The sequence below is a fragment of the Lineus longissimus genome, chromosome 5 (genome assembly GCF_910592395.1).
Source record: "Lineus longissimus chromosome 5, tnLinLong1.2, whole genome shotgun sequence".
Classification (NCBI taxonomy): Eukaryota; Metazoa; Nemertea; class Pilidiophora; order Heteronemertea; family Lineidae; genus Lineus; species Lineus longissimus.
In genome coordinates this window covers 23725682-23749315 of record NC_088312.1, presented here as the reverse complement: position 1 = coordinate 23749315, position 23634 = coordinate 23725682, and the positions used below count along the sequence as shown (strand labels likewise).

The 23634-nt window shown below is 41.9% G+C and overlaps 3 protein-coding genes across 4 annotated transcripts in view; 2 read left to right on the top strand and 1 right to left on the bottom strand.

Annotated features, from left to right (window-relative positions):
• Positions 1-1092: 1092 nt before the first annotated feature.
• LOC135487639 (protein FAM76B-like) lies at positions 1093-11558 on the bottom strand. The gene is made up of 9 exons (XM_064771659.1): positions 11416-11558; positions 9717-9781; positions 8063-8123; positions 6952-7107; positions 4695-4954; positions 4318-4422; positions 3956-4091; positions 3550-3651; positions 1093-3373 (listed from the first exon to the last, which is right to left on the bottom strand). The coding sequence occupies exons 1-9, from the start codon at positions 11497-11499 to the stop codon at positions 3287-3289; spliced, it is 1056 nt and encodes a 351-aa protein (XP_064627729.1). The 5' UTR covers positions 11500-11558; the 3' UTR covers positions 1093-3286.
• A 1146-nt stretch (positions 11559-12704) lies between these two features.
• On the top strand, positions 12705-18364 carry LOC135487633 (centrosomal protein of 57 kDa-like). Of its 2 annotated transcripts, none has more exons than XM_064771648.1 (8): positions 12705-12991; positions 13681-13885; positions 14146-14325; positions 14534-14775; positions 15087-15335; positions 15595-15806; positions 16062-16206; positions 16775-18364. In XM_064771648.1, the coding sequence occupies exons 1-8, from the start codon at positions 12956-12958 to the stop codon at positions 17018-17020; spliced, it is 1515 nt and encodes a 504-aa protein (XP_064627718.1). In that variant the 5' UTR covers positions 12705-12955; the 3' UTR covers positions 17021-18364. The 2 variants fall into 2 exon arrangements, with proteins under 2 accessions (XP_064627718.1, XP_064627717.1); XM_064771647.1 differs by having other exon boundaries at positions 13681-13897.
• A 2911-nt stretch (positions 18365-21275) lies between these two features.
• Positions 21276-23634, top strand: part of LOC135487630 (sine oculis-binding protein homolog) — a 48839-nt gene continuing 46480 nt past the window's right edge. Inside the window, exon 1 of the mRNA XM_064771640.1 lies at positions 21276-21472. Coding sequence (XP_064627710.1) covers positions 21380-21472 — 93 coding nt within the window. The 5' untranslated portion in view covers positions 21276-21379. The remainder of the gene's footprint in view (positions 21473-23634) is intronic.

Genomic DNA, 23634 nt, shown 5'->3' with positions numbered 1-23634 from the left:
CCAGAAATAAATTGGTGAAATTATTTTCCTGGAAGCAATGGCGTTCTCTGCGGTTGAGAAGGTTGAGATCCACTTAAGTCTTTTCTTTTTACCTATGAAATAATCTCAATGTGTTTCAGTGTGTGTCAACAAGCAGAGCAATCAACCTTCAGCTTTCAGACAGAACATGATGTTGATATTGATTTCAAATATTGACTTGACTGAGTTGTGTCATGTCAGTGACGATCGGTTACTACAGAGAATATTCAACTGTTCAAACATACCTCAAAAGGATTGGAGACAACTCCTTGTTTGAAATGTTGGGCACACTGGAGATTGTAGTGGTGAAGTGGTCCATGTCCCCCTATCGGTAAAAGTGGCGTTAAAGGCTGGATGTAAAGTCTTTGGTCTGTAGAATAGACCCTGCCCTCGTTTCCAGGTGAGTGAAGCCTAGGTTCAGGTTGATGGCGCGAAATTAAACTGTGGGAAAATGTCCCCGAGTCTGATGGATGTGACTTTGCCCAATCTACATTAAACCTTTTAAAATTGGTTATGATAATGTGACAAGGGGGGGGGGGGGGGGCGGCAGAAGATCCTCGGGGGAGCAAACCCTTTTTTAGCTTCTTCTTGTCAGGGCTGGCAGGTATTGGCCTTCTACATACAGCAAAGAAATATTTGGGACACTTATTCTACAAGTTGAAAGCATCGATCCTGAGCCCTCAATCATTGTGATAATGTCTCTGCAATGTCAATGGGACAGGATAACACAGAAGCAAAATTTGAGCTGTCCCAGACTAAGAGCCTCCGATCGCCAAGGCAGCCAGTCTCTAAATACATGTATCATATCTGGGACAACAAAGAGTAAACCTGCATTTGTTTTTCATTAATACATGTATTTGAAGGATTGTCTCATTATTTTTTCAATATTCTGGGAAACAATCTCAGACAACAATGATTTTGAAATGACTCCAAGCAAGACTCCAAGCATAGTTGGCCCTGGCTGCTTTCGTAAACTGTAACTCCATGGTTTCTACCACTTTCACCCACACTCAAGGAAAAAGCTTGTCACTTGTTTGGAGAACCAAGAAGAAGAAAGACAAAAACACCATTTATTCATGAAGACATTTATCATTTATTACGCTTTACAGGTGGAGAGCTGAGAGCCACTGAAGATTAAAAACACACCACTTTCTTACGAAGAACCAGCAGAACCATGTGGTGGTGAACCTGTATATTACACTATGAACAAATTGGCCAAGAAAAATGCTGTTTCACTTTCAAACACTCATTAATCAAAACTGAATCTTTTTTCATCAGCATCATGCAATCTTCTTTACTCCAAATTATTTCCAAATATTACTTTTATCAATGAAAATAAGTTGAATCACCATGACAACGAATGAGGAACGAGAATCGTGTCGGCAATGTATTACTTTAAAACAAATTAACCACTTACCATTGCGTGTGGGAATATTGGCTAGTGTGGTCTTATACATGTAGTTAGGTCGTACTAAACTAACAAGTAAAATCACCACATCTCAGGTGTGCGACATTTTCCACAATGACCTTAATTACTACATTATGTATATGATAATTATTCCTATAAATAATTGAATATGATTACCTTAAACACACTAATTACTACAAAACTGTACACTTTTTCTTTATTTTTTTATTTTTTTACATAAAAATATGCTTTATTTTCAATTTTTGAGTGAAATTTTTATATACAGAGTTAAAAGTCATCCTGACATTTAAAATGCTAATATCCATTCATTTGAGTGCAAAGGAGCGGACCAAAAGTTTAAAATATTTCCAGTCCTTGGTAAAAATTGAACATATCAAGCCATCGTTCAGATTAAATATAATACAGATAAACTACAGAACTTACTCCAAGCACTTTAACAGCCCCCCCCCCCCCCCTGTATATAATGCTTGCACGGCCCCTAACGGAGTTGGAATTAACTGTACAATCTGGAGAATCAAAGAAAACTGGCAGTGAAAATGCGAACGATGGTATGTTATTTATAACTGGGTCTGGAGTTGTTTTAACACCTGGCCCTGGAAAAGACTGCCGAATTATCTTGAAAACCAGATATATACCTTTTTCACTAATTTCATGAATCTAACTCTACTACAGAACACACAGTATGACCCTGTTCTAACGAAACAGAGATCTACAAATATTTGAACCTTTGTACAAACTGCAATCATATATATAGCAGAGACAGAGTACACATACATGTATGGCTAACTTTAAAAGACTCCGAATCCCAACCTTCTCTATTTGATCAGACAGGCATTGAAATGAGGTAACACATACTTCATATTGATTGTATTCCAACATGAACTTGGAATCATAAAACATTACAAAAAGACCTAACACCTCCACTGAGATTTTGACCTGTATAATTCGAATATAACTTTTCTGGTTAATAAATTTCAAAGACAGTGCTGTTTTTGTCAGATCCATCAAGCTGCACAGTGAGAAAATGAACATGTACACAGTACATGTAAATACAGGTGGGTGAGTACATGGGAAGCTTATACTGTACATAATGTAGATCACACTGCTGTGTGGGGTTCCTCTATGCAGTGATATGTACATCATGTCCAGTGCAAGCTGCCTGTGGATGAGTGTGTACAGAAAGCAATGTGCAAGTGCTTTTCAAGGCATGAGAAGTAGAATCTGAGATTAGAACATAATTTTGGACATCACTTCTAAAAAACATCAAATCATGAAAAGTGATGTTCTTGTTGGTCAAGAATGATATGTTACACCAAAAACCTAAGTTGAACACCAAATACTGCACAATAGAAAACAAGACTATATTACAGTGAATTTGATGAAAAATGTTATTTCGTGTAGCTAAAATAAGTAGGAGGCCATACAATTCTTTTTCCATCAATATATTTATCAAAAAGGCTACGGATATCAAAATACGAAATGTGGGGCACTTTGTACAGAGGACATTATCAAGGTTTTACACAGGAATGAGTGTTATTGTGTTCAAGCCAAACGTAGGACCTCCAATCCAGATCAACCAATGCTACGTTGGTACTATTCACGCAGTCAACATCCAACTTGTCCCAAGAAGTGAAGGATCATCTTTCACGTTTAACCAGGAGTAGGAGTTTGAGTCAGGATGGTGTGCACTCTCTCCACCAACAACATGGAACGAAACAATCTAGAAGTAGTCAACTTTAGAACTAGTATTGCCGTATTGATAACTAAGTTTTTACATGATTGAGAAGAGTTAAAACATGAATACAATAATCTCTTGAACCCGACAGAAGAATGAGATGGTCAGGTTGGACTCTGACTGCTCGCTTGTTTCTTGTCTTTGCCCTTTGACAAACTTGCCACTTGTTTCTGTAATGCCCGATTCTTGGTCTGAAAAGAGCAAACACATGTTCATTGAATTATGCATATCACACATGAAGCAGAATCCAACTTCATTGGTTTTCAATATTCAATTTACAACAAGCATCTAGGATGTAGCCAGAGACTACAATAAGGTAAGTTTCTATGCCCCATATGTGTGCAATGCTCCAGTAGACACGACTCACCTGTAATTCATCTAACTGCCTTTTGTAATCCTTCTCTATTGCCTGTTTCTTATCTCTCATCTCCTTCTCAAGCTCATAATGCTTCGCTTTTAACTCTGTCAGCTGAAATTCAAAGTTTGGGAATATTTGACAAAAGACACAGGCTTCCTATGCTTCAACTTTGTAGGACATGTGCTCCGCTGTATATCAAAGTGAACCAGACTTCACCTAATCTTTGGTTTGTGTTTATTGTATAAGATGAGTGGTCACTTTCCAGTGCGGTGTTGAATGAAGTGAGTTACATGCCTCTTTTTTGTGGTCATCTTTTCAGCATTAAAACTTGGGTGGTAGTGTGTATCACTGCAGTTTTTGCAAAGCACCACTTTGGGGCGATGTTTGGGGTCATTCATTTCATTTCCAAAAGTACCTTCTTCTCCTTCTCAATGAGTCCCTGGTCTTTCTCTTTGAGTTGCTTCTTCAGCTTCTCAACCTCGTCCCGGAGCTGCGTGATCGCAATCACGTGATCGGTGCTGCTTGGGTCCACAAACGTCTGCTCAACAGATCTGGAATAAGATTAGGAAATGCAGTGACAATCTGTACTGTGACAGGTATGCACTGCCGCAGAGATATTAGTGGACGAGTGTCATATCTCCACAGTAAAGGTTGGGTTAGAACACATCTCCTACTTCTCTTCCAGACTCAAGTCTACAGAGTGACACCATCGCGGCTGACCAACAGGACCACTGCTACCAACTGCTTCATTCCCAGTGATGTCTAACTACCACGCACCTGGATGGTGTAAAACCGTTTGAGGTAGATTTGGATTCCATCTTTGGTCGCTTACAGCCGTCTTCGCCCTCCTTCCTGTGGTGCCGATTGTGATGATGATGTTTCCTGAAAATTATAGACATTCGGTCATTTCCATCGGAATTTTCGTTAGGTTACCATTGTGCTTTCTCTTTACTATGATTAGGGTAATTTACACTAACGAAGACACAATGGTATTTACGCAAAACCACAAAGATCAGCAGTTATTTCTGTTGCACTTCACAATCTATGACATTAGTAGGAAGTTGCGTTCCACCTTCTGAAGGAATATGGATCTGTGTAGTCATGCAGAATGGTGAACGAGGTGCTGTAGACAAGAAGAGATGGCACCAACTTACTTGTGTTCGCCATGCTCTGTCCTCTCCTCATCGCTGTGGTTCTCCGTGCGAGAATGCGCCCTCTTGTGGCCATGTTTCTCACCACTCTTACTGTTACGTTGATGGTTGTGATGTTTAGGTTTGTGTTGCTTCTGTTCATCACTGCTCACACTCGACTGGCCTGACTTCTCCGTCTTCTGACTGTCGTCTTTACGGCTTGTGCGAGCTAGGACACGACGGTAGGCCAGACTACATAACCAACACAACAGCTTGCCATCAACCTGGAACAAGTGAGCGACATTTGTCATGTTCCTGGATAAAATGATTCTGACATCAACTCAAGCTTAGATGTCAAGGAACAGAAGATGATGTGAACCTCAATTGCCAAGTCTTGGTCGTGAAGCCTGACAGGATGATGAAGATTCAACCAATCATAAACTGTAATCCGATGGAACGCAATGTCAGACACTTCACAATGAGCACGGAGCAAAGAACCAATAAGTCATGAATAACTAATTTTAAATTAATTTAAAATTTAATTTAGAATAAAAACAAACATGAAAAACATCAACCAATTTTGCTTAGCAAGACATCACAACAAATGCCAACAACTGAATGATTGGTTCCATACCAGTGAACTGTACCAAGCACCGAATTCCTCAAAGTCCTATGAGAAAGTAAAGCAAGGCCACATTTATACAATGTTTGAATGAAAGAAGTTCACATTCAATCATGTCTCACGAGATACACACCATCATCAATTGGATGTCTTGCGCATTTTACGCCATTTGTATTCTGGAACACACTATATCTTCTTTGTACATTTCCATGTTGTAGCATGTGACATCTCACCGCTACATCACAAAATGGTTGCCAAATGTGGCGGAGTCAATTGCTGGCCCCATGAGCTGTGATGGAGAGCTTCTCGAGTACTTCACAGAGACATCATCATGGCCACATAAACAGTATAACTTTTCATCATCACGACAAAAGCAACTTGTTGCTCGGAGTAAGATCTTTATCATGTTTGCTCTGAGCAACAACTTGCTGTAAACATTACAAAGGTATACATGTACATGTACAGCAGTACAAAGGTATACATGTACATGTACAGCAGCATAAAGGTATACATGTACATGTACAGCAGTACAAAGGTATACATGTACATGTACAGCAGCATAAAGGTATACATGTACATGTACAGCAGCATAAAGGTATACATGTACATGTACAGCAACATAAAGGTATACATGTACATGTACAGCAGCATAAAGGTATACATGTACATGTACAGCAGTACAAAGGTATACATGTACATGTACAGCAGCATAAAGCACACCTAGCACCTTAAAAACAAGGTCAACTTCGATCTGGCGAAAACCACACAATCAAAATAAGATACACGATGAAACCGTCTTGTCTGATCTCTCATATGAACATCATAAACCTAGCACCAGCAAAATGTCTCCTTGCTCATGTATATTACCTACCTTCCTAGCGCAAATGCACAGTACATGCAGGTCATCACCATGCATTGATATCAGCATAATACCAAGGCATGAGCAGATGAAGCTTGGGTACTTAGCCAAGGCTTCCCAATGCTGCACCTGATATTGGCCGGCAGCAAATATCAATAGTACATCTCATTAGCCCTTAGAATCATGTGTGCTGTCACCACAAGATTGAGTCTCATCCCAAATACACACTTGTCTTCATAAATGACTCAAATAATGTGCAATATTGCAAACTGTTCCTGCAATTTCTGTAAGTACTGATCATCAAAGACGACCATATACCTCTGTCTGGGCAGATGCAGGTCATGTGGATGCCCATAACTGACTTATGTCACGAGAACTGACCAATCGGTTGGGAGATTAGGAAGTGAACGCGTGACGTCACAACCTGACAACTGCCTTCTAAGGTTCAGGCAACTTGACACTCGATACCGGCTGACTGCTCAAGGGAAGCAGGTGACATCATGTGCTGGATGCTGCACATGCCACATCAGAGATAACTCGTTGTGTGTCATTTTGCAAGAGAACTAAATTCAACCAGAATGACTCCACAGGAGTAATCTGGTGGACTGTCTGATCTTTTATATGCTTGGTCCATCCAGCAAGGGGCTTCATCACCAACCACATCACACCTGTTGTCATTTGGAAGGACTCTTTATTACTTACCTTTATAACCAAACCTGAACGTTTAGGTCCTGCCAACAAGGGGACTCTCACCCCATGAAATCACCCCAATGTGTGATTTGGCAGACACAGATACTCACTTTCTTACGACTCTCCTCCGAGCGATCAAACGCACATTTCTGCTTGCACTGCTCACAAGTCTGCGGTGGGCCGTACTTCTTCTCAGAGTTGGTACACCGCTGACACTTGTTGCCGATGAAGGCAGCGATGATGTTGCAGTACTCACAAGCCGTCGGCTGGAAGGAAAGATGAGAAGAGATTAGATCATGACTTACGGGATGATTCCAGGTAGAGATTCACTGCACAGGACACCATTAAGACTCGTGCTGTCATCCATACCGTTTCATATTCTGCCTTTGTTCTTTGGTGGTTTAGTAACTTGTAACACTGCAGTTGTTAGCGAGCCACCATAGGGCCAGTCAGACTGACTCAACACTTTCCAGCATACATGTGCTTGCCTCAATTCAGTAACTAGACACTGATATGCCACATAAAATATGCTTTCAGTGTTCTCCTGTCTTTGCTGCATGTCTCATAGTGACAATTTTTTTTTTGGGGGGGGGGTATTTTTGTCGATTTTGCAAGAAACTATTACCCTAACAAAAAAATTTTTTTTATTTTCTTCCAAAGTAAAAATTGTAAAAATTTTCAGAAATGTTTTTACGCATCACAAAAGAAAGGACAAAATGTGGCCGTTTTCAATATGTAACACAATGAGGTTTATGGCTACGATTTGCCACATCCGATAGAGATAAGACAACAATGATCTCTAGCATGGAAACCGTATCATATCAAAGCTCCTTCAAGCTTGACATGTTTGTATGCACCCTCCAATCTGCTGCCCTTGAGTTCAAGACAAATTGTTGGTAACGGAGCTTGCATCGGAGGCCACCCAACAGACACATCATCTCTGATGCACTCGATGGCCGATAATCTGGCAGCCATTGCTCACTCCGAGGTCAAAGGAAGAGGACTGATCTGATGACCTTGCATGCACCAAACGCTATCACTGGCAGCGATTGCACTCTGACATGTATGAGTATAGCCAACAGGTGACTGGGCTGGTTTCAGACAGTATCTGATCTCATACAACCTCAGATTATGCCATTAGTAGTTTCTTGCAGTCAGCAGCAGTCAGCTGTCACATTGATGACTGTTTCTCTGATTTCCACCTCCTCCCTGTATACATACTTTTCCATAAACCTTGACGTTCTGAGCGCACTTCTTGCAGACCGAGTTGGTACTTCCTTTGCTGAAGAGAAGAAAAGACTCGATGAATACAGGAATGAAACAAGAGAGTACAGCAGCAAGATTTGAGTTCATCAGTAAAGTCAGTAGACATTGGTTCCCAATTGATGACATACATGTACTCATGCATGAGGTGACCTGTCACGCCAGCTATGCTGGTGATGTCCTGCTGACACTATCATGTCACCAGCATGCTTACCAGTCAAGAGGTTTTCCACCAAGTAATTCATCATGCTTCGGCCATTTACCATTCATAGGCACCTGGTCTCTCCAGCACACTTTGACTCGTCTTGCCCATCGGAAAACAATCTCCAGATACTTATTTCTCAAAGCCATTTTCCTCTTATTCTTAGGCTGCCCTTAACAAACGGTTTTTGATGTAACCCTGACGACTCAGGAAAAGAGTCAGGAAAGAAGAAAAATTGTCATGTTCGTTTTGTTGTTGAGGAAACTTTATCTACTACATGTATGTAAATGTACCTTTACAATTACGTATACCTCCTCCATCGTTTCTGGAGATGTATGTTACATCAAACACTTTGTGAGGACAACCTTAGTTAGCTTATAAATTACTTACAAGCTATCACCGCAGGTAAAGCGTACATTTGTAACAAGTGAACGTCAATTCAAGAGACAAGTAAAATCCCTGCTGGACAGACCACAAAGCCATAGAGAGAAGGAATATGTTTCTGCCCTGATTATAAACACTTTCAGCCAGGTCAGCCTGAAGACATGAGTACATATCCCTATTTCACGCCATCAATGATTTGCTAAAGTTTGGGAATGCATGAACATACATAATGAGATAAGTCGTAAGAGGAGCAATACAAGACAACTAATACATGTAGTAGGCCTAGTAATATTCATAGTTCATGTGAGAGATCAAACACAACTTTATCAGTAAAAATATATTATCAACCTTCAAAAATGATCACCATTAAACAGTGAAAACATTGGTAATGGTATTGCCAGATCGAAGTTAACCCAGTTTTTTTAATGCGGACCATTGGAACTTGACATAGGACATGGTTGTTATGTGCCTTTGAGATTTTATATTGAATCTGGATTGATAAAAAAGATGGTCAACTTCTTGTGACTTATGACAACCACACCTTCTGTCAGATTCCCATGATCAATATTCAATAAAACTTCGTGCTGAAATGCGAAAACATTCACATGAAGCCTGATGATGCAGATTCCTTCCATTTGTCATACAGTTGAATACATAAAGCAGAGTGGATGACTTGGAGGAGATGGAAATCTTGGTCTATGAACTGAATAATCGATGTATGTATGTAAAGTTCAAAAGAGAAACAAACAAACCCAAGATAATCTGTGAGGGTTTCCCTGGCAAGAGACCATTCAAATGGATCTTTCTTACCTGATATTGATATCGGCAAGGACAAATTCTCAATATACCCCGGACCCACAGCAAAATCAAGACTTTTCAATTCACCATGTTCGAATACTGCTAAGCAATTTGTCTTAAAGATGCCAGTTGCCAAGCATTAGTTGTGCAAACCCACATGATTATGGATTGATCACGCCTAGATTTCCTTCCTCCAAATGCAAAATGTGAATAGTAAATAGGACTTACTCTTCTTGCTGGAACTCGCCCCGGCAGTAGGTGCACTTCACGACCGGGAAGTTGTTCCGACATTCCTGAAACGAGCGAAGGGAATGGGACACAAAGTTAGAAGGTTAAAACACTGATGAGTTTAATGCTTGTCCTACAGGTTTATCTCACATCTTATCATGTTACAGGTAACAACAGGGCTTGCTCTACATCTGTATGCTTTGAAATTTCATAGTCAAATCCATCATCGATGATGTTTACCATTCTCTCCCTTCACAATTGTGCTTCCATCGCCCTCCCATTAACTTGCTAGGGATGCCCTGCATGTATCAAAGGAAGATGGACAGACTAAGCATAGTTCTTAGTGAACCATCCTCGTCGTGAGAGAATAGAATTGGGGCAGGAGGTGATGCTCCGGACCTCAAACCAAACTACCGACCATCATCAAGATTGAGAGGGCAGTCAGGACACCAAGGAACCACAAAGCTCCGTGACATGGTACCCTAGCTATCTCTGTTGACTTCCAAGACCACTTTCAACAGTTGACCTGACATATGTGCTATCCTTTCTGATAATTGGATTCCAGCCATTGCCAAGTCCGTACGTCTCATCCAGTGCGTGTACAAGAACAGCAAAGTTGCAGTACTTGCCGATGGTAAGAGCCTGACTGGTTTCAAGTAACAGAATATCAAGGATGTATCTGGTGCCCCCTACAGTTACCCCCCCCCCTACTCTTTGGTGTACTGATAGAAATCATGTGTACTCATCAATGGTCGGATGCCAACCAGAGATGAATTCTGTTGAAGAACTATGTACATGTGTACTCTTCAAGGCATTGAACCCGCCGAGTACATGGCCAACAGCGATTTGGCAGATGATGTGAATCTCCTTCACTCCATGACAATGGCTGGAGGGGAAGTTGAAATCCGTCTCTCTATCTCAAAATCAAGAACCATAGGAATAGGTATTGGCGATAGGCAGATATTCACCCAGTTCTAGATAGAGAACAAGTTGACTCGAGTCAACGAGTGTACACATCCTACCATTTATTTGCACTGCAAGCCTTAATTGAATGGACGATGATGGACCTTGCCATCTTCTGATCACATCAATTTCAGCCTGGATCCAGGCCTAACAATTACAAATACACGCCTATCGGTGTATGGCACATGCACACTGGCAGAAATATTTTGGTCGCGGCTATTATTATGACTCCTAACCCTAGGCCTAGGCCTAACGGTGACTCTGACCCTTACTCCTAGCACTAACACCAACCCTTCCCTTACACTTCACTAGCCTTATCTCCCTAATCCTCAGTTTAATCTCTGAAATCGCATAAATCCTAAGTTACAACTAGTCGTAAGAATAGGCTAGCCACTTTCAATATTTTTACAAGAAAAATTCCAATGTTCCATGTTGATTTTACCAGGACGTCCAGGTAGGCAGGGTATAAAACAAGTCAGACTCAGACAGAGGAAAAACAGCAGTCAGAAAATATTGTCTTGCTTTAAACGTTATGATTGTCTTCAACCTCTAACAATCACCAGTTTGTGCTGCAGCTGAATTGTTTAATCATTATTGAAAAGAAGCCAGTGTGTGCAGTGAACGGACAAAGCACTACAAAAAACTGCAGTCCATTTCACACACCGTGATTTCTACGAGAAAAAACTGAAGTTTACAATCAATCAATCAATGGTGAATACTCATTGGGATTACTCACTTTACACAATTGTTCGCTTTGAGATAATTCCTCAAATGGGTGTCTTTTATGACACCGAGTACATGAAAATAAAGCTGCCATCATTTGGCAGAAAGTTTGATATTTTGAAGACAAACTTTTGAAAATCCAAATGTTTGAGCGGAAGTTCTATTTTTATGCGACACATGCGCAGACGAATTGCGGTTCTTTCGCTTCCTGACCTCATCGCCCCCAGTTTTTCGCTCCAAATCGAAGTCGTTTCGCTCCCCTGGACTTATGTTGGGGATTGAGAAAGTATCCCGGGAAAGTACAATTAGTGACAAAGTAGATGTACTATATACCTGACAACTCTTTAAGTACAACTTAAGTACTACTTGGGACCACAGTCGTCTTAGAAGACTGGTGAATCCTCCCAAAGTCCTTTCTCTCATGCAGAACGTGCCACCAAAAATACATTAATAAAGCCAGGTCAGGACCAGGCTTGGGCCAGGGTGGCTAACTGACCTTGGGCAGCCAGGTGTGGGCCAAGTTCCTAAGGGTGGAGACAAGGTCCACCCTGTAGAATCACGGTGCACATCTAGATCAGACAGAGTACGCACAGTGAAGGGGTAGGCCCGTTTGGGTGGAAAACAGAAATGTCCTCGTATTCACTTTCGCTCTACATGTCTTTTCTTGTGTAGCTGGCAGGTTCTGCCATAAGAGAATGGAACCACGCGATTAACAGATTAACTAAAATAAAAAATTACCCGTCATAGGGTGGAAATGTTCCCCCTTTTTACCTGGTACCTCTAGATCAGACAGAGTACGCATAGTGAAGGGGCATATATTTTTTTAAAAGTTTAAAATTTCCCACGTGGTTTACATTTTGGACATTTTGATATTTTCTAGTAATGATACCTGTTACTTCCTCGAGTTGTCAAATATACAAAGAAGGAATCGTTTGGTCATCTGCTGTGTGATCTTTGGAAGGCCACTTGTCGTTCATTCTCTATCATTCGTCGGTCATCAAGAGTGTGATCCTGGATAAGTCCATCTTCTTTTGGCAGTCATATCATGAGTGAGATATATGACTTATTTTGGGAGTTATTTTGGCATCTAGACATCAGTCATAAGCATCCATCTTTTGAAAAAATTAAGACAACCCTGGAAAGCACATATTCTTTGACACTTGACTTCTATGAATTTTAACAAGTCTTAATTCATTGTACCGGGGTACTTTCTCGATCCCAATAAAAAGGCACTGGGAGCGAAACGACTTCGATTTGGAGCGAAACAACTGGGGGCGAAAAGTTTAGGGATCGAAACGACTGGATATCGCCCAGACTTTAGTGAATTCGGTTAAAAGCTGACAGGCCTAAATGCAATTATATTTAAAATAAAGCATTAAATTTAAGCCCCTTCCGTGTCTGTTAATATATATCAATAAAATCTTATTCAAGTTTGATTAGAAAATCCAAGCGGAAAAAATACCCGGATGTGTCAACAGTTTTGAAACTTTTCAACCTTCGAATATATTTGACCTCGATAAAAAGCCGTTTTACCCAATATTTCTTTGCTTTAAATGCTTTCATTAAAAACTAATCGTTTATTTGATTCGGTGAGTATATTTTGCAATTCCATCTTTTGTTGTGATTCGCTTAGATTTTGTAGTTAATTGGTCACAAATCGTGGTCGTGGTGCTGTGCCTGTATAGTGTATGAATATAATGGTATGTGCAGCATGCACTTGAAGTATGCAGCACGTCACTACGACACTAGGCCTACACTACATGCACTAATAGCTGTACATCCTACCTTGGAGGTATTTTAAAATGATACCTCCATGATCCATGATGTAGCTTGTATGCTAAGCATGGACTAATTATTGTGTTGTTGTGGATGTGCAATCCATCAAGCATCGATAGATTTGAGTTTGACAACATTGTAACTCTTGTCTTGAAATCTGACATTTTCTGAATCTGTTTCAAATCAATGTTTGTTGTTATCACTTCGGATCTTCGGTCCCGGATGTGACGATGTTACAACATTGTACGGTTTGAGAAGTCTCGCGTGTATGCATATTACCTTTAATGCCTATCTCCTTCAAAGAAAACACTGCATTGGGCTCAACTGCAAATGATGCATAAATATCACTGTTATATATTCTGGGCTAGTTTTTTTGGGAAATGTGAGAGTCGTAGGGAGTCTTAATTCGGACTCAGGAGTCGGAATAAAGACTCATCCAGAAGTGATATGAAATAATCAGGTGGACATGAGGTAGATTTGTAGTCACAATTATTCTTTTCAGTTTGGTATGTCTGGTGGAGCTACAGCACAAACCAGCACAACCAGTCCTCGGTTTGGACGCCTCGATCCCTCCCTTACAAAAGACATGGAGGAAGACAGTTTGTCCTCGCGTTATGTCTACCCAAGAACTACACCCTTCATCAATTCTGATTACCGGAAACATGACGATTCACCTTTGTCTTCATTCCCGGAGCATAACAGACGAGGTACTGGACCGGGTAAATGAGAAGAATATTATTGCTGGATCTAAGTGTACTTTGGTGGTGGCATGCCGGCGGGCAATAATTTGTTTCCATTGTCTAACATGTTCTATCTGTAGGGTTATGGTTGTTGTGTTGACCGCTGTTGACATCAAGGAATTAATCTGTTTTTATAATCTAACAGTTCATGCACTACTGTCTAAGGCAGGGTGTGTTTTCAAATAGTCTGCATTTTGATGTCCATTGCTTCTTGATAAATTTTCCAGCCGTTATGACAGCCCTGAAAAATCTCCAAGAGAAGATCCGCCGTCTAGAAGTGGATCGCTCTGCCGCAGAGGGGAATCTCCGCTCCCTCACAACTGAAACATCTAAATTCCGAGATATGTGGAGCCAGGAGTTAAACAAGAAAGAGACAAAGCAGTCCGAGATCTCCAAGGAAACGCAAGGTGAACAAAGTTGATTGTTGGAGTATTTTAGAGGTTGGTTATTGCAGCATAATGTTGTGGTGTCAAAAAGAACGAGAGACTGGGTGACATTACTGGTTAAGAGTATGTATTTAATTTGCATATTCTGGAATAGGGAGATATGAAAATGCGTTGATTGGATTGCAAATGGAACCTCACTAACCTCATCAAGTGCATTTTGTTTTTCCAGAGTTAGAATCTCAGCTGAATTCGTATGAAAGTCGTTGCAGCCTTCTCGAGAAGCAATTGGAGTACATGAGGAAACTGGTGACCAATGCGGAGAAAGATAAACAGGAGATCATGCAACGCCAGTACACCAAGAACCGTGAACATTCCGCTGCAACCGAGACAGAGATTAAAGATCACATGGATAAGATATCAGAACTTGAGCGGGAACAACTCAAGTTGACAGCGACGCAAACAGTTGCTCAGGTATGATCTGAACACTGGTACCTCACTCAGTAGACCTCTGTAATGAGGACACCTCTCTGTTCAGGACAGCTTTTGTTCATCTCTAGGGTCTTTTTATCAATCTTGATCTCATATTAATAAGTCATATTGTACTTTTCCAGGGAAAAAATGAATGAAAAACACTGTTGAGTGGAAATGAATTCCTTTGAAAGTGATGGAACGTTTACATGATTTCTTCTTCAAGCTGGGCTTTTTCTTTCGTTCTCAACTCTCTTTTTGTTGTGAACTGTTTATTTCTAAGTGATATTTCATCTTGAATATCTTTTCTTCAGAATAAGATCCGTGAACTAGAAGATAAACTCAGGAAGGAGAAACAACATCGGAAAGTAATGCAAGAAAAAACCGCCGAGATAGAAACAGCTGCTGCTGCTAATCGGATCTTACTCTCATCTGACGGTGGGAGGAAACCTACGACCAAAAAGAAGAAAACAGCTGAACGAGCCAAATCTGCACGATCAACTCGAGGACCTCATGATCATTATCATCTGAACTTAGCGGAAATACCATTTCTGCAATCCAAGGTAGGCAGGTTTCACTGATGAGATTTGGATACTGAGGATGAGTAGATGGTGCACATTATAACTGTGTCACCCAACTAGTGTCAAAAAAATATCATTGTCAGATGAGTAAGTGGCATTTTAAACAGTTCAGCAAAACGTTGGCTGTTTTGGAATGGTTGCAATAGTTAAGCCCTTATTGGCAGAAACTATACAACCATGTGTCTTGTGTAACTGGCATTGTTATTTTTCATGTCTCTGAATGTCTGCCTCCCGTTTCCAGTCAACGAGTCCGAGCCATCACGTCGGAGCGAATGTTCAAAAGGTGCTGCAGATGCTCAAGTCTCACAACACACAGATGTGTGGTGGCCCTCCCCAACCCACGAGGAAAACGGTGAAAACGTGCCGTTCGTCTATCTCATCTCAGGATAGTGAAGAAAGTGATCTGACTGACTTACTATTACAACTGCATGATGAGTTTGCATCCATGAGCTTGTGAGTAAATTGCTTGTTTGCTGCTAAAACTACTTTAAATCACTTATTTTTGCATTCCAATCCCATATTACATGTATTCTTTGCGAGGCCTAACATCCCATCAAGAAGCAGTCGGCTTTGGTGGAGAAATATCTCAAATTGACATGTATTCCAGTTATTTAGTAAACTATTAAATAAGGAGGAGGAAGAAAACCCTCTTTCTTGAATCCCTGAACTATGATCTGCAGTCAGATTTCAAGTTTTGTTCCTTTCCAGTGAACACCAAGAATTGACGAAACAAATCCATGAAGCTGGTGAGGATAACCTTCGAGACGATCTTGAGCGAGAACTGGAGGCGCTAGTGGGTCGTATGGAGGCCAAGGGTGAGCAGATCGGCAGGTTGAAACGCCATCAGCAAGGGGTAGGTAGTCAGGCCTTTCCCGAGGGAATAGAATCCTGGTTGGACTTTCCCTGGTGGTCTGCTTGCATACTATACTACTGATAATATCAGTTAGTCGTATGGAGACCAAGTAATCTATCAGTTTTCTGAATCTATTCAATACTTCCCACTGATGACCAACAAAATCTTGAATAAAGGAACCTACTGGTTCCAGGTGGTACACCTCCCTGCAAACATTTTTCCACACACTGACCCCATCCTACTCTCCACCTCATTCTATCATTTCACATTAAGACTTGCAACCTATGAAGCCAGCTTTTCCTTGTCTCGCTTCTGTTTCTCTCGTGCCCAGGGCAGCTTATTGTGGTTGCTCTCTTATAGATTATGAGATCTAAAGGCCATGGCAGAGAAAATGCAAGCATTGATAAACAGTTTGAAATTGTTATCCAGAGTCTCTCAACATTAATGGCTCTCCTTTGGTTGTTAATGGTGCATAGAATAATCATTGTTCAGTAGAAAACAGTCAATCAACTGTTGTATTTTTCGGTTTATTTTGAAATAATCTGCTTCCAATCATGACCTCTTTCAGTTACAAGACAAAAAGAAAAAGCGTAAGCCCAAGGCAAAGAAAGTGCGAGCGAAGACGGCAGTCCGACATTATTGTCCTAATAATGAAAATGGTGGAGAGGTTCAAGTGACAACAACGATAAAAACAAAGGGTCAGAGTGTCCAGCAGCTGAGGATGTCCTCTCGCGATTCCAACTTGAAGATGCTCAAGGACATGAAAAAGTTACAGACAACATTACGCATGGATGACTTGTCATGGGATTGTTGAAACAGAGAGACTTGTGATCTGGTGAAAACTGCCATGAAGATTTCCAGAATATCTTCTTGTACTGTAAATCAAGAATTCAATCTTCATTGAACAAAAAAATTCTTCTTTAATTGGTTGCCTTCTTCTACCAGTCATTGGCTGGTTCTACTCATCAACATTCAATAGGCAGAGGAAAACCCATCACCAGTCATTGGCTGGTTCTACTCATCAACATTCAATAGGCAGAGGAAAACCCATCACCAGTCATTGGCTGGTTCTACTCATCAACATTCAATAGGCAGAGGAAAACCCATCACCAGTCATTGGCTGGTTCTACTCATCAACATTCAATAGGCAGAGGAAAACCCATCACCTTTGAACATTTACTATTGACAACTCTGTAGTGTAATAACTGAAAGGAGTGGATTTTCATTCTGGAAAAGTATTTTCGTTGCTCGTGCCAGTGACATTTGTGATGAGCACTATTTCAGTGGCAATTTTACCATCTGAGCTCAGTAAATATCATTACTTTGACTTGTCGATTTTGGTTGTGCTGGCAGGAATTGACACCCAATCTTGCCTTTGCCTACATGAACGGGTTGGCTGCTGTTCCAATGAACTTGATATGTGATTCAGCCATAATGGATGATAATATTGTTGCTTTGAGGTGCTTCCACAAGATAAGCAAGTTGTATGTGACCTTTACAAACTGAGCCTTGCTGGAAGATCTCTACTAAGGATTTGGTGTCTGCGATATTCTTGAGAGAATGGTTTGATAGTGTGCTTTGTAAGAATTTAGTTGATGATAGTTGTACTTTACACTTACAGCTCAGTAGTTTATTTATTTTTCTCTCTATTATATCATAAGATTTGGTAATTAGATGTCAAGATGGAATTTTTTCAAAATTCATTTAACGAGACAGACTTTGTCAGAGGTGCAGATTCATGCTATGATGTGTGAAGCAAATGTTAGTAATGATTCAAATGGGATAAAAGTTTCCAGGTATTCTTGGAAATAAATCGGAGTATAAAACTTATTTCACTGTTTTTTGTTTGATAGGATCCACGATATTGAGTGTAAAGGTATGGTTTTAGGCAGCAGTACATCATTTAACAGACATCTGGTTTAGATAACTAAGATCACGAGGTGGGGTTGCTACATTTACATGACAGTGGATTTTCGTTATTGTTAAAACTTCTCGGCCAAAGTTGAATTTGAAGAGGTGAGTCTGCTGCAGTAAAGAACAGAGTGTTGTCCCGGACAGTAGCTGAGGGAAGATCACGCTAGTTATGGTACATACAGACATGTGTGTTTAGTATCTGTAGTCTTCCAGAACTAATTAAATATTTATAGTTTTATATCAATTTCTTGCTTTGACTTGGTTTCCATTTACTTTATTATGAACTGAAAAGAACCCGAGCCCCTGTCGAATGTTCTTCTTCAGAAGACCCGATGACATCTGTCGTCATGGAAGTTGGAGATCATGTATCCAGGCAACTTGCATGTTAAACCACCAACCTGGCCAGCAGCTCAACCACCAACACAAGGTGGGAGGAATTCTGCGGATGACTAAAGGAGGGAATGAGGCTCGTGCCAGAGTTTTAACACTCCAATATGACTACCATTGCTTTGGGGAAAGGCTGCAATGATTCAACCACTGTACGTTGAATCTGCTATAGATCCGATCCGAGCTGGGCCTGGCTGTGACTGTCTCATCTCTCTCATCATGTTGTCAACACGGTGGAGCAGCCAGGACTGATTTCGCCTGGCTGTGACTGCCTCATCTCTCTCACCATGTCAACACGGTGGAGCAGCCAGAACTGATTCGGCCTGGCTGTGACTGTCTCATCTCCCTCATCATGTTGTCAACACGGTGGAGCAGCCAGAACTGATTCGGCCTGGCTGTGACTGCCTCATCTCTCTCACCATGTTGACAACTTGGCAGAGCAGCCAAGACTGATTCGGCCTGGCTGTGACTGCCTCATCTCTCTCATGTTGTCAGCACGGTGGAGCTGCCAGGACTGATTCGGCCTGGCTGTGACTGCCTCATCTCTCTCACCATGTTGACAACTTGGCAGAGCAGCCAAGACTGATTCGGCCTGGTTGTGACTGCCCCATCTCTCTCATGTTGTCAACACGGTGGAGCTGCCAGGACTGATTCGGCCTGGCTGTGACTGCCTCATCTCTCTCACCATGTTGACAACTTGGCAGAGCAGCCAAGACTGATTCGGCCTGACTGTGACTGCCTCATCTCTCTCACCATGTTGACAACTTGGCAGAGCAGCCAAGACTGATTCGGCCTGGCTGTGACTGCCTCATCTCTCTCACCATGTTGACAACTTGGCAGAGCAGCCAAGACTGATTCGGCCTGGCTGTGACTGCCTCATCTCTCTCACCATGTTGACAACTTGGCAGAGCAGCAAAGACTGATTCGGCCTGGCTGTGACTGCCTCATCTCTCTCACCATGTTGACAACTTGGCAGAGCAGCCAAGACTGATTCGGCCTGGCTGTGACTGCCTCATCTCTCTCATCATGTTGTCAACACGGTGGAGCAGCCAAGACTGATTCGGCCTGGCTGTGACTGTCTCATCTCTCTCATCATGTTGTCAGCACGGTGGAGCAGCCAGGACTGATTTGGCCTGGCTGTGACTGTCTCATCTCTCTCACCATGTAGACAACTTGGCAGAGCAGCAAAGACTGATTCGGCCTGGCTGTGACTGCCTCATCTCTCTCACCATGTAGACAACTTGGCAGAGCAGCCAAGACTGATTCGGCCTGACTGTGACTTCCTCATCTCTCTCATCATGTTGTCAACACGGTGGAGCAGCCAGGACTGATTTGGCCTGGCTGTGACTGCCTCATCTCTCTCACCATGTTGTCAACACGGTGGAGCTGCCAGAACTGATTCGGCCTGGCTGTGACTGTCTCATCTCTCTCATCATGTTGTCAGCACAGTGGAGCAGCCAGGACTGATTTGGCCTGGCTGTGACTGTCTCATCTCTCTCACCATGTAGCAGCCAAGACTGATTCGGCCTGGCTGTGACTGCCTCATCTCTCTCATCATGTTGTCAGCACGGTGGAGCAGCCAGGACTGATTTGGCCTGGCTGTGACTGTCTCATCTCTCTCACCATGTTGACAACCCCCTGTCCTTCTGACATGTTTAGCCAGTGCATTGGGGGTTTGGGAAACATGTGTAAGGGGGAGTCATTTTGTGTCTCTGGGTCTTGAAACTCACAAAGTCAAAATCTTCGAAATCTGGATACATAATAATTGATTTATCGCTAACGAAACCGCCTTAGCTGATTTGTGATGCGAGTTGGGTCATAGAAATGTTGATGCTACAAGATGTATATTGTGGTCCTTTAAATCGTCTCAGAAGGACTTATTGTGGGGGGAGGGGGAGTTAAAAATGCTCCAGCATGATGCATGATGCATGATGCCTGAGCAGAAATCCCCCTTCAAGCAGCCTAACAGCAACTTCGGGGACCAGAGTTAGATGTGATATTCCTGATATTTGTGCTTTCAACCAACAGATGGCAACAGAAGACGTTGGAAGGTTCTAACGAAGGCTCCTGTTCTTATGATGTAATGTTGCAGAAATCACTTATAGGAGGGAGGTTCTAACGAAGGCTCCTGCTCTTATGATGTAATGTTGCAGAAATCACTTATAGGCCGATCCACCGTCGTTATGCGTATATGATGACTTTAGGACTGATATTCACCGCCGATAAGTCGGCATGCTTATAGCCCCCACTTGTCCGTACGGTATATAGAATCACTAAACTTGTGATAATCACGTTATCAGACCGCCCCCACCTAGAAACATCCGCCAGCTGGTAATCAGGGTTAAAGTCGGCTAGGGGACAGCGCCGGAGAAGCGAACATTTAACCCCTGATTTCCTCAGGATGGTTAGGGGAAAGAGTTAGGACACATTATCATAAAAATTATACAACCTCGTGTTGCCAAAGAGATTCTGTCGTGTTACATTACTGGCATGGTTCCATTCATCCTTAATATATATATAAGTCTTACAAGACAAAGTCACAAACCAGACAGCCGGGATAAGATCGCTTTAAACGCAAAAACGGACAACCAAGGGGCGTGATCTTTATCTCATTGAAATAAAACACAATCCGAAGTTGAATTGCGGCATAAAACCGCATCCTCATTCAAAACAGCATGACGTCTGCTCGCAAAGTGACAGGCAGGCCACGCCCCCTCGCGACAGGCTGGCGTGCCGACAAGTATGTTTCCTGTAGCCTATAACTCAATATGGCGTGTCGGGTTGCAAGCGAGCTCCGATTCCATGTCAATATACCCCGGTTTGCCGAGATATTATCCATTCACTTGAAACATCGGTTGGGTACGGAGGCAGGATGGAGTCGGAGCAGGTTAGCGAGGTGACGGATAGTAAAACAGAGGCGGAATCGGGAATAAAAGTGAAAACGGAGCCTCCGGATGAGATTAAGGTAGGACCACGTTGTCTTGGTAACTTTACTGGTCGCCTAGAGCTTCGTCACGGGCTAGTAGACGTTTGTAGTTTCAACGTTATATTTGGGTATTCGGGCCTGTCAATTCCTGGGTCCATGTATATGTATATATATATTAAGTCTTTAACACCTCATCTCCATCATGATCCTCCTCTTATCTTGCAAACAGGGCCTACAGCACGACTACTCCTTTAGGCCTACTCATAGGTATGTATCTAGTGAAACAGCCTGGCATTCAATTGTCAGGATGACCTCGATCATCTCGTGCTTTGCCGCCTGTGAGTGCTCCAGTAAAGTCATGATCATGTTTATCATAAAGAGTGGCCAATGAGGGTTTTCAGGTAAATCCAACAGTTCGAGTTGAAAACTACTTGCTAACCAATGATTTGTGTAATTCCTCATGATCAATGGGTAAAAGTTAAGTTTGATTTTCTGTCTTGAGTTCACACAATGATTTGTCACTGATTGTGACAAGCATATTGGTGTGACAACGATGTGTCCTAACTCTTACCCATGTGATTCCCCCTAACCCTGCACCATGCATCTGCACATGCTGTCTTACTCAAATTTAAAACTTTTTCCCAGCTCTTTCTCATGCGGAAGTGTCTGATTTTGGAACCACATGCATTTGAGTTAGACACATCCGACTATTGAGGGGGACTATAGTAGGAACAAGGTAGGCAAGATGAATCACTGAATCAAACATAACCAAGTTCCCAAACTGTGCACATGCTTGAGGGCCGCCAATTTGACCCCCTAGCTCCTGCCTATACTCCCCCTTTAAAGTGATCTTCTATTGGTATAATGATAAATTGTTGCAGTTCACATGCCTGCTGTGCTGTACCATATTCTGTCGATGATGACGTGATGGTGATCAGATTCTAGGCCTATTTATTCCTTTATACAACTGTTATGTTGGAACGTGACATTGAAGAAGTGACCAGGATACACAGACAATATTCCCTCATCAACCTATGGATGGCTGTGGTAGACTTCATGATGTTTATCATTGATCTCCCTTCATAGATTCTATGTTTGGAGCTAAGTTTATTTTGATAAGGTCATATCAGTAAAAGCATTGCACAAGTTATGCTTGATTCACAATGATGACTGTTTCAAATGAGCAACCAGTTAGTCTGAAGTTGTAAGCACATTTATATTAGCCAGCATACATAATATGTCACTTGGGAAACAAGTTCCATGTGTATTCTCCTCCCCTATTGCTCACGTGTTTCAACCTGCTAGGATTGACTTTGGATGGTCTCCTCATTTCGCAGGATTCAAGTGTGAAATTTGAAACATCTAATGGAGGCTGGGTGGATAAAAATATCCTTCCTTTGTTGTGTCCAATGTCAGCAGGACTTTAACCCCATCAGGGCCAACGTCAACTGTGGAAGAGTAATGGTGAAACAAAGCTTGAGAAAGATAGGTTGAGTGTCTTTTGAAGCTGGTGGATTTTTTGAATTCGAAGAAGGCAAAACCGAATAGAACCTCTCTAGAAAAGACACCCTGGGTACTGAGAATTATGTCCTTGATATAGAGGTGTTCTGATTACCGAGGTACCCGATTTACAGAATAGCCCCGAGTACTGGCCACCCCTTGTTTTTTTGGCTCCTCTGTGGATGCCCATGGGTTCTCTCTTTCCTAGCGTGGTAGTGCAGCATGTTTCAGACCAGACACTCTACTGTTGGTTTCACCCTAAGCATACTCGATTCCTCAGTACATTCATATAGAGCTGCCTTTGCATGAGCTTTAGTACAAATGACCAGGATGGCCTGATTGCAATAATGGTCTTGTGGTCTTTGTGGTTTTGATTTTCATCTTGATTGTAGGACTAGTTTGAACCTCATATCGAGTAGTCGTTTGTCAATATACACACACTATTCTTGCTATACTAAAGGTGCCCTTTATGACCCCTGAAATGAGGTTGTGCATTTATCTTCTGCTCTTGCAGTTGGCTTAAAAACTGCATTCAAGTGAGTCTCACCTCCAGGCCACATACACCCCTATACACAGGTGTATGCTTGCATTTGATGAAATTGTCCTTTATGACCCCTGGGACAAGGTTCCTTTATCATCTGCTTTTCCATTTGAGGAGTAAATCAATAGTTGGAATCGGACACTTATGTACACTATTCCAT

Excerpts from the sequence above, each read along its gene's own strand:
- LOC135487639 (XM_064771659.1), bottom strand. The coding sequence starts at position 11,499 with ATGATGGCAGCTTTATTTTCATGTACTCGGTGTCATAAAAGACACCCA. Across the intron at positions 8,124-9,716 it reads GGCGAGTTCCAGCAAGAAGA|CAAAGGAAGTACCAACTCGG; the intron begins GTAAGTCCTATT and ends TCTTCTCTTCAG. Across the intron at positions 7,108-8,062 it reads ACGTCAAGGTTTATGGAAAA|CCGACGGCTTGTGAGTACTG; the intron begins GTATGTATACAG and ends CTTTCCTTCCAG.
- LOC135487633 (XM_064771647.1), top strand. The coding sequence starts at position 12,956 with ATGCTTTCATTAAAAACTAATCGTTTATTTGATTCG. Across the intron at positions 14,776-15,086 it reads CGACGCAAACAGTTGCTCAG|AATAAGATCCGTGAACTAGA; the intron begins GTATGATCTGAA and ends TCTTTTCTTCAG. Across the intron at positions 15,807-16,061 it reads GAGTTTGCATCCATGAGCTT|TGAACACCAAGAATTGACGA; the intron begins GTGAGTAAATTG and ends GTTCCTTTCCAG.